The sequence below is a fragment of the Pseudopipra pipra genome, chromosome 22, assembly GCF_036250125.1.
Source record: "Pseudopipra pipra isolate bDixPip1 chromosome 22, bDixPip1.hap1, whole genome shotgun sequence".
NCBI classification, from domain to species: Eukaryota; Metazoa; Chordata; class Aves; order Passeriformes; family Pipridae; genus Pseudopipra; species Pseudopipra pipra.
The window spans coordinates 7,764,194-7,775,136 of record NC_087570.1 but is presented as its reverse complement, the minus strand read 5'-3'; the positions used below and the strand labels follow the sequence as shown (position 1 = coordinate 7,775,136).

The following is a 10,943-nucleotide window of genomic DNA, read 5'->3' as shown; positions in this document are numbered from 1 at the left end:
CTGACAATGGGTCCCTCTATGGCTTTCCTGTGGCCTCAGCAGACACTGGAAGGTGCTGTGAGGTACCCACACAACCTTCCCTTCCCCAGGCTGAACAGCCCCAACTTTCCCAGCCTGTTTCCATCGGGGGTTAGTAAGGGATTAATAATAAGGTGGTTTCCCAGAGAGCCAAAAGCAGGGATGCAAGGCCAGGGGCCTTTATCCCATTTATTGCACATTTGCCAATTGATCCGGGAGCACATCGAGGGCTGTGGAGCGCGTTGGACCCGATTACCCCCAAAAACCAGCGCCCCCCCCGCCCTGGGGACACGTGGAGGGACCCGCGCGCGGCTGCGGCACCGCGGGGGGCGGGGCCTGCAGAGGGGGCGGAGTTATGCAAACAACGCCGTCCTGTATGGACTGACGGGGCGTGGCCATGGAAATAGGAGACCTGATATGGACATGTAGGCGTGGTTATGCAAATAAGAGGGGCCGCGGGCGGGGCGCGGCCCCGGCGCGGGGGGGGCGGGGCCGCGCCGGTGTCCGCTCAGAGCCCGGGCAGCGGCGGCGGCCGCGGCAGCGACGGGAGGCACCGGCAGCGAGCCTCGCTCGTCCCTCGCCGCCTCCATCGCCTCCTTCTTCATCGCCGCCTTCTCCGTCCCCTCCGCCACCGCTCCCTCCGCCATGAACTCGCTGCTGTTCGGGGAGATGGCCCGCGCCTTCTCCCCCGCCGCCGCCGCCTCTTCCTCGTCCTCCTGCCCGCTGGGCCCCGGCGGCGGCGGCCCCGCGGCGGCCGGCGGGGGCCCCCCGGTCACGGCCGCGCTGCGGAACGACCTGGGCTCCAACATCCACCTGCTGAAGGGGCTGAACGTGCGGTTCCGCTGCTTCCTGGCCAAGGTGCACGAGCTGGAGCGGCGCAACCGGCTGCTGGAGAAGCAGCTGGCGGCCCAGCAGAGCGAGCGCGACCGGCGGCTGCGCTACAAGACCTTCTCCCGGGACCAGGCGGTGCAGACGGACGGCGGGACCCCCCCGCTGCTGCCGCCGCCGGGCCCTGGGCACGGCTCGCTGCCCTCGCCGCCGCACTACGGGCGCCTGCCCGGCACCATCTGGAGCTACACCCAGGTCCGCCGCACCGGGGGCGGCGGCTTGGAGACCGTGCAGGGCCCCGGCGTGTCCTGGATCCACCCGGACGGGGTCGGGGTGCAGATCGACACCATCACCCCCGAGATCCGCGCCCTCTACAACGTGCTGGCCAAAGTCAAGCGGGAACGCGACGAGTACAAGAGAAAGTGAGCGATGGGGAGAGGAGGGGGAGCGATGCGGGATATCCGTGCCTGCACTGCGGGGAAACGGGGCATCCTTCCCTGGGAGCGTTTGGGGGGAGCCTTGGGGACGTGGGGACAACGCTCCCCCCTCCCCAGGGCTCCCTCCCTCCCTCCCGAGAGAGGCTTGTCCTCAGTGGGGGTCGAGCCTCATGTTGGCACCCAAAAAACCGTAGGATCCGTCCCTGGGAGGATGGAGAGCCTGACTGGGGTTGAGCCTCATGTTGGCACCCAGGAAACTGTAGGATCCATCCCTGGGGGGGATGGAGAGCCTTGGTTTTAAAAGGAGCATTGCCAGCTTAACTTAAAAAAAAAATTGGAGAAAGGAAATAATCTCTTATTAATATTGCATTGCATAGTTACTCCTAAATTTAGCTCAGTGTCATTTTCTGGTCCGATGACTCCAGTAGTCGGGTTTTTTTTGTGCCAGCTCCCCGAAATTAGCTCAGTGTTGCAATATTTGGGTTGCAAATACTGCAGGGGAGGGTTTGCACTCCCAAGATGTGCCTCGGAATTAGCCCAAACAAAAGCCTTTGTAAGCCCTGGAGGTCCCTCTTGGCCTGTGGGCAGCCCTTGGGTTGTGATGGTGTTCTCCCTCACCCTCGGTGATGGATAAGGTTCCTTTGGATTGCTGGATTTTAGCCGTGGCAGAGATGGAGGCCAGAGGGAAAAAAGAACTAGCTGCGGTTCTGCAGGGAGATTCCTGCATTGTCTGACGAGCAGGCCCTTTGGGGCCGAGTTTGGGCATATTTAGCCTTAAAATGCATTTCCTCCTCTCTTAGCCGTGGTTTTTTCCTGCAGAACACACTGAATCTGTTGTTCCTTCCCTGGAGGCAGCCGGCATTCCCGGCTCCTGGGCTGTGGAGCGCGGCTGGGTTCCTTCTGTCCGGGGTGACAGACTGCAGTGAGCTCCTGCACACCTCGGTTCACGGCAGCTTTTGTAACACACCTCCCTGCTGAAAGAACTCGGCTCAGAGACGTTCTCTAGGCAGGTTTAGTGGTGATTCGTGGCCTGTAAAGTGCTGTCTCCTTTCAGTGCATCTCCTTAGAGCTTGTGTGCCCTGATTGCTCCATGGCTGGAGCTGCTGATGGGGATGGAAAGCAGCAGTTGGCCTCTGTTTTCCAGCCTGGGCTTGTGGGTGCCATCGTGGCAAGGGGTTGTTTTTGTTTTTCTGGTTGGTGCCAGGGAGATGGGAGTTGTGACGCCAGAGGAAGTTGTGCTGGATGGTGGCTTGGTTAAAGGAGATACGTGTGGGCTGTGTCACCAAAAGTTGGGAATACTTCTTTTTAATGGCTCCATGATTTATTTCTGCTTCTGGGTGAAAAGGAGACTTTTGGGACTTCAGGTTCAGTCTTTCTACTGATATATAGTTGATTTTTCTGCTTTTACTTGCTTGTGTAAAGCAGATTTTCACCCCAGTCTGTGTTCCTGCACACTCAGGGATTGCACAAACCAAATAAACTCAGTGGAGTGGAGAGGAACCTCAAATCTTATTCTTGCTACCCTCCTGCCCCTGAAACAGGTTTTTCTCTTGAAAATAAAATGTGGTGAACACATATTAACACGTATCACATCAGTGATGTATTTTATGGATGTTCATTACTTTGTAATTGGAATGATTATTCCCTTGTTCTGTGACCTTCATGGACCCACCCACATGGACATCACGGTCTTTTTTTGGGGGATTGGCTCTTTCATCCAGGGCCTTGAGCACACTTAGGGAGCAATACTATGCTGTTTAAATTCCCTTCTGGCACTCAGAGTGGATTAACCAATTCCATTGAATTTCCATGAGCTCACGGGGTGTTGCAGTGTTTGTCGGCAGCCCTGCAGACATTGGGATTGGATTTGTTTGTGCAGGGCAGGGATTCTCTGCCCTGGCACATTTGTGTGTCTCTACCTGTGTATAAATACGCACTTTGGGGTTCCCTTATCTTGCTGTGATCTCTTTGATGCTCAAGTTTTGTTTAGGGAACTGAGCTCCAGGTGGAAAAGAAGCTCTGTGCCCATCTTCTGCTGGGGCTGTTGGGGCTTGCAGAGAGTTGGGCGCGTGCACAAGTTCTCAGCACAGGTGGGTGACCAAGAAAATAACTATTTATTGCTTAATTTGGGAACAAGCAAAACCCGCAGCCTTTTTGGAGCAACCAGGCCAAGGACCCACCAACCCCACATCCAGGGGTGCTTAAGCAGATAGTGATAATTACATTGATTTCTTAAAGCAGTGGAGGCTTTTCCCCCTTTCTGGTGTGACCACTTGATTAAGGAGGTCAGGGCTAGCAAATGTTTCTGGTTTGAAATATTTGGCCACCAGGAAACCACCAGGCAGGTGATGGCAGGGAGTGCTACTCCAGGAAATACTGAGTTTCGAAGACTCATCTGTGATGTGTCTGTTGTTGTTGGAAACAAACTCATGGATGTCACGCTTGTGAACTGAAAAATTCAGTGATGGAATTTGAAGGAGAAATAACCCCTTTTATTTCCTTTCTTTTAAAGGAAAAACAGCTTTACTGCTATTAAATAATAGTGGAAGATCATTCAGGATGCTCTCTCCAGTGAAATTCTGCCTGTGCAATTTTTGGGCTTTGTTTGGGGAAAATACATTCAACTCCTTTGTTCCATTCCCCAAAATAATTGTTGTTGGACATCCTAACACAAAGAACTGGAGTTCTGAGGTCTAGGCAATAGTAGAGTGTACAGTCAGTCAAGCACATAGATCATATTTTACCCAGGCTTGTGCTTGTACCTGAAGTAAAATGTTCCCTCTAAGGAACCCTATTTCAGACCAAAACTGCTTTTTCTTCCTCCCCCCGATGGTGTTATTTTACTGAAATGGTGTATAAATTTGAATCTTTTTGTACTTAACATGTTGGATAATCTCATATTTTTTAGTAATGATTGTGATTTTACACTGGGGGGTATGATTTCAGCTGGGGGAATGAGCAACTGGAAGAGTTTTGTAGGGAAAATAAAGCTTAATTTTCTTTAGTTTTTGTTCAAACTGCTGGTATTTAGAAGAGCTTTTCATCATAGATCTGATTCCAAATCAGATAATTTTATAGTTTATCAGATCTTTTGTAACATTTTATCTATTACCACCCTTTTAGCAAGAAAAGATCAAATTGTCTTTTTGTAAATTTGCACTTTTGCAGTCAAACCAGATCAATAAAAAAATACTTTCAGGGACAGTTGACTGAAAATGGAGGAAAGTGTCAGATTTTTTAATTTGAAACATGCAGATGAAATGGTTTTTTTTTTCCAGACAGAATAAAAATAATAATCAACTGTTCTGGTTCACCTCCTCTGAGGTGAGATGGAACAACGGAGGGGGGGGGGGTTGTATGAGCAGTGTTGCAATCTTGGATCTCTGTATCCCTCTGTCCATGGGGAACCACAGGAGGATAAACAGGTTTAAGTGTGTGACCCTGTGAGGGATTTGAGGTTACCGTTCAGGTTATTTAGAGGGAAAATGTGGGATCTGAGGAGCAGTTGGGGTGTGAAACCAGCCCAGCCCTTTGTTGTGTTACTGCCTGTCCCTGTAACATGTTTTTTGAGAGCTTTGTTCAGGTTTTATGGAGCTGAGAGGCCTCAGCACCTCAACTGGCAGGTGCTGGGGAGGGTCCACCTGAGAGCTGAACTGGGAAGGGGAGAACAAATGGGATTTTCCCCCCTGTTTAGTTAAATCCTGTTGCTGATCAAGGCTGAAGTGCTGCTGAAGGCACAAGGAACGTGTCAGGGGGTGAGCCAGGACACCCCAGACCCGGCTCCTTCAGGTGAGGTGTCCCCCCTTCCACCTGGAGACCTCCCTGGAAGTATCCAAGCAGATCCCTGGAAGATCCCAGCTCATCCCTGTGTGTTGTGACAGTGGAGATGCTGCTGTGTGTGGCCGGCCCAGCTGCTGACTTGGTGAAATCCTTCTGCAGTCATTCCCTGCTTTTTTTTTCCCTCTGAGCTGCAGGAAGGCAGAGCTGCCTGTGCAGAGCTCCACTCTCAGCACTTGAATAGATTTGTATATTATGGTTTCACAATTATTCTTAATTGCTGCAGATACTGTGTCTGCCAGATGTTGGTTGTCTTTTCCAGCACGGGCTTAACCGTTACTAAGAGCTGAACTGGAAATAATTGTTTTACCTCAGGATGGTATTTCATTTGGAAGATTAATAAAGTCCACTTGAAGAAGAGATTATCTTAAATTTGCTGCAGCTGGAAAGGACAAAGATTATCATTGTCAAAGGCAGAGAGCGTCAAAACTCACTGGAGCTCGTTTTTTTAGAGAAGGGAACTTAATAAAAATGTGCTTAAGATAAGCCCTGGAGGAATGTCTGAAAACTTCTAAGGCTAAAATATCAGTGGTAACAAGATGCAAATGTTACACATAGACCCAATAAAACCCAAATAATTTCTTCATCCCTCTGGAGGAATGTGCCCAGTGTGGCAGACTGTCCCTGCCCCAATTGGTCACAGAGCTGTCTCTGCATAAAGCCACACTTAGATATCAATTTAATTCTGCTATTTCTGCTTTTCTTTTTATGTTTTAGAGGGATAATTACATTTCAGTGTGGCTTTTTGCTGAAAATTACTATTTTTTACAGCTTCCAGAACAGCCACTCAGCCTGGTCTGGGGGATTTTTGGCTCCCCCTTACAAGATGTGAAGTTTGATATTAAATGCTCACTCTGGTGAAACCTGAGACTCAGGCTTGAAAAGCCCTTTTTTCAGAGGACGTCTGTTTTCACTGTGGAGAAGGGATAAAATTGTCTAATGTGAAAAAACTTGGCTGTATAACACAAATATCCAATTATAATTGTTGGTTGGAAAGTGGTACTGCTTGGAGCTGTGCAAATTAAGCACTGTAAGAATAACGTTGCCTTAAATAATACCATCTTTCCTTCTCCAAGGCTGCTGCAAAGACACATGTGTGTGTACACGGGTATCTGGAGCACTCTAACAAATCTCAGGTTTAGTAATTTTTTTTCAATGGCTGGAAACTGGAACTTCTGGGTTGTAGTAACAGAGGAGAAGTTTTGGAAGGAGAGGAAGATGTTTGCCTTTGATCCTGCTTTCTGCTGGGGCTGTACTTTAAGTAGATAAATCCCTGTGTGTGCCTTAAACTGGTTTGTAAGGGGAGCGACCAGGGAGGGCTGAGATTGTTAGGAGTGATTTGAAGTAACTGTCTTAGCTCTGCAAGTTATTTTGAGCTTTATCTTTGCTCTGAATTCTAATTAAAATAGTGAATTTGTAGATGAACTGGAAGAAAAATCACCCCCTCGTGTTGTGCTTGAGTTTCAGAGAAACTTGGGCCAGGATTTGTGGTGAGTTCTTCAAGAAAAAGCTTCCTCTGCTGCAAGAGAACCACAGGGCTTTCTCTGTGTGTTTTGAACTTACCTTTGGGTTCCTTCCATGACTCACCCTGGGAAACTTTGGGCTTTCTGAAGGCAAAACCCCCAGATTTTCAGAGCAGAGCGTAACATTGAGTAGGTCTGGGAGCAAAACCCCTGTGATAGCTCTGATCTTAAGCTCAAATGATCTCCCCAGACCCTTGCAATTTAGGGCTGAGGTGAAAACAAACACAGAAACAAGTTATTTCCAGCTCTTCGTCATGGATAATCATGGGCTTTTGGAGCAGGATTGGAGCTAAAGAGAGCCCTGAACCCACCTATGGCTCAGCAGCTGCTTTTTTGTGGTTCAGGATTTGTGGTGATGATCTGCCAGGTCTCAGTTTGGCTTCCTGCATCTGCTTTTCTCTGACGAAATTTACTTTTATTTTTAAATTTTGCTAGAAATATTCACGGATTGTTGTTTTTTACAAGGGACCTCGAGGCTCCCTTCCCACCTGGGATATTCTGATTAAAATCTCCATTTTAATGTTTAAACCCAGCTTCTTTTGTTTCTATGTGAAAGGAGGAGATTTTTTCCACTTTCTTTAAGTTTAAAAGCTGAACAGTGTGTGTCTGTACGTTGTTCAGTGTAACTGAAACTCTTCTTTAGCCTCGTGACCTTGTTCCAAGAACTCTGAAGTGATAAGTAAGGAGCAATAATGAAAGGTAACAAATGATAGGAAATGTTAGGAAAAATGGGTCAAGATTGCTTGGGAAACAAGGCACAGGGAAATCATGGAATCAGACTGATTTGGGTTGGAAGGGACCTTAAAGATGATCCAGCTCTACCATCTGCCATGGGCAGGGACACCTCCCACTAGCCCAGGTTGCTCCAAGCCCCGTCCAACCTGGCCTTGGACACTTCCAGGGATCCAGGGGCAGCCACAGCTTCTCTGGGCACCCTGTGCCAGGGCCTCACCACCCTCCCAGGGAAGGATTCCTTCCCAATATCCCACCTAAACCTATTCTTCTAATGCACAGCTGTGTTTTTAAACCAGTTTTCGGACTCTGCCCTCCTCTGCCCCACCACACACGTGGCTTCTGCAGGGGGTTTGCTTCATTTTCCTGTCTCCAGTTTCATTTTGTATCAGTGTTTCAGTGCTCTCCAGCTGCTTTCCTGTGCTGTGTTATCTTGATCATGTTTTTCTTAAATTTCTAAGCATTCTGTTCTTGCGTCTGAAGGGAAGGAACTTGCCTCCACTTTATGATATATTTGGAATAAGGGGCAGAAACATGATTACTTTAATATGGCGATAGCCTGGGCACACTGAGGGCTTGTTGAATTTCAGGTACCTTGTTAAAAGGCTTTGATTTGGGTCTGTCTTTGCTCACAGCGACAGGACAAGAGGAAACGGCCTCGAGTTGCATCAGAAGAGGTTTAGACTGGATATTTGGAAAATTCCTTCATGGAAAGGGTGGTCAGACATTTGAACAGGCTGCCCAGGGCAGTGGTGGAGTCCCCATCTCTGGAAGTGGGGTGGGGGGAACAGGATTTAGGTGCCTGTGCCTGCTGCTGATGGAGGAGTCATTTAGGAGGGTGGGATTTGGTTTTGATGATGAAGAAATAAGTGTTTCCTAATCCCTGATGTCACCTGGTCTAGAAACAGTTCTTATCAGATCATTCTGCTTCAAACTAAACTTGAAAAAAGCTCAGGTGATCTGCTGGGGTGTTAACAGAGGCCATGCTGGATGCTTTGTGGAAATTATGGCGATTCAATGACTTCTTCTAGTGCTGTGGCAGAAAGTGGCAACTGGGAGACAGGTATTTTACCACAAATGGGTTACCAAGGTGATTAGTTTCAAAAACCTTTTAAAAAATTAAATTGTTAGCTGTTGTTTACAAGACTTAAAGTGTGTGGAAATCTTTTGTGTGTTGTGTTTGCTGTGAGTGGTGTCAATCCATTTACAAAAATGACTCTGGATCTCCTTCAGTAACAGAAAATCAAGAGGGCTGGGAGTGAATGGTGCTCTGTGCCCATTTAGGACAAGTCCTGCTTGTTAGTGACACAGGACATGGACCAGTGACAGTGTCACTGTGTGAATCACAGATGATGTGATTCCTGCAGCCCTTTTATTCCAGCATCTCCACACGAACTCATCTCCATGTGACTCGCTGGGGACTGGGCTCCATTTGGAAGCAGCTTGCTGGACTTGATGTGTCCCAAAACGTTAATTTGAATCCTCATCCAAGGAGATTTTGGGACTGAATGGAGTCACGTCAGCTTTCTGTGTCATGGCTTCAAAAATAGGCCCAGTGCTGCTCGTTCTCTCTGGAGACATGTTCACTTGTCCCTTTTATTGGCTTTTTCTGCCCAGAAAGCAACAACATTCATTGTTTTAGAGAAGGACTCTAGCTGGGTGGGATCAAAAGCTTGATCACTGCTGTAGTATTGGAGCTCAGAGTTTAACCTTCAATCGATGCTCATTTCAGTGTGTTTATTGTGAATTTGCACTGAAATTCAGTAGAAACGAAGACTTGATGCTACAGCCTGTGCCTAAATTCCATGTAACTTCCCAAATCTCTTGGTGCTGTGGACAAACCATTTAAGATTTCCCAATCTTAAGCTTACCTGGGAGCAGGTAAACTTGAGCTAAAGCTCTGTATTACCTGCTTATGGGGCCACAGGGCTGCCACAGCCTCACAAACCCAGTTTTATTTGCTGTGAAAGGTTTGGGGGTTGTGTGTGTCCCAGGACTGGGTGGAAAACATGACAGCTCAGAGATCCTGGACTTCTTCATGTGGGCAAGAAAAGTTGTTAATTTGCAGTGGCTCATTAAGCCAGAGGAAGGGATGATGAAGGAAGCCATGAGGTACAGCAAGACTGGATCCCCCTTTCCCTTAAATACAGTGTTTAGTCCATGCGGTGACTCAGGCTGGAATTCGAGATCAAAGGGATCCTGGCTCAGTATTTATTCCAAATCAGTGGTTCCAATGGAAAATCTGTTTCTGCCTGTGGATTATTACAGATAAAATTTGTCTCTGAGGGGAGAAAATAGAACTATGCATTTTTTTTTAAAATGCAGCTCTCTTTTACACAAAGAACAGAATTTAAATTTATCAGGCCCATGTCAGTTCAATCATTAGAAGCCAAGCCCTGACAAATCAAATCTAGTTAAAAAGAAGACTAGGTATTGGTGTAAATTTACATAATTCTATAAATTGGCAAGGGCACATTAATATTGAACCATAATGGGAAATATTTTAATATTAATGTTTAATATTTCAAACAGCTGTTGTCATTGAAACTGCTACAAGAAAATCCCCCTCTTGCAGGAAGAAACTAAATCTTTATTTTCCCCTCTAAACTTTTCCATAAGGCACTGACCATATGGTGAAGTATTGGGCAGTCTGGATTCTTTTTCCAGCTCTTCTATTAAATTTTTTCCCCAGATGACTATTCCAGAATCACCTTCCCTTTGGCTGTTTGTCATCCACACAATTTTGAAACCATTCTTTTTTTTTGTTTGTTTGTTTTTCTCCCTTTTTTATTGTTTCGTTTAAGGAAAAGGAGGGGAAAAAAAAGCACTTCAGAACTCCTTAATGCCCTGGAAAATGTTTTCCCACTAATCTGTATTCTTAGCTGCTGGCTGTCAGTGGGAGACCAGCTTTTCTTGTTAAAGGGACAAAGTGACCATGGGAATGACGTCCCACGTGCAGAGAGGCTGTGGAGTGTTGTATCCCCTTGGGAATGGCCGTGATTCCCGTGGTGAAACTGCCCCGAAGGACAGTGAGCTCTGCTGGGCCTGATCTGCAAATAAACCCATTTTCCTTCCTTTTTCTCTTCCCTTCTGGGCATCAGATCCTTCTCTCCATTAATATGCAATGCAGGCAGGCTCTTCCCTGTTCAGTTTTGATGGCTGGAGGGAATTTTCTGTCTTATTATTTACTGATTCCTTTTAAGGTAGGTGGGAGCCTCACCCAGGACAGACCCTTAGCTGTGGGTGCTGAGGGACTGAGCTGCTGTTGTTTTGTTTCAGCCCTGAAAGAAGTGTCACCCTATTTCCTTTTCCTTTTCCAGTGTTCAGTGAAGCATTAATTGCTGTTTGATCTTTCTCCTATAAAATTCCCAGTGAGATACAGCTCTAGGCCTGGGGGCAGGGATTTAGCCCCGTGGTGAGCTCTGATTTAGGGGGGGTTTAGGTCCATGACTCAGCTTAATTCTCCTGTAATTGTATGGCAGCTGAATGAGGTCACTGTCTCAGTCACTCTGGTCCTTTTCCCTGGCCTTTTGCTATGAGGGAAGGCTGAAAGAATTAGGATTGTTCA

The 10,943-nt window shown here is 47.4% G+C and overlaps 1 protein-coding gene across 1 annotated transcript in view; it reads left to right on the top strand.

Moving 5' to 3' along the window:
* Window positions 1-535: 535 nt before the first annotated feature.
* The window catches only part of IFFO2 (intermediate filament family orphan 2), a 44,215-nt gene continuing 33,807 nt past the window's right edge, over window positions 536-10,943 (top strand). The window contains exon 1 of the mRNA XM_064678882.1: window positions 536-1,268. Coding sequence (XP_064534952.1) covers window positions 664-1,268 — 605 coding nt within the window. The 5' untranslated portion in view covers window positions 536-663. The remainder of the gene's footprint in view (window positions 1,269-10,943) is intronic.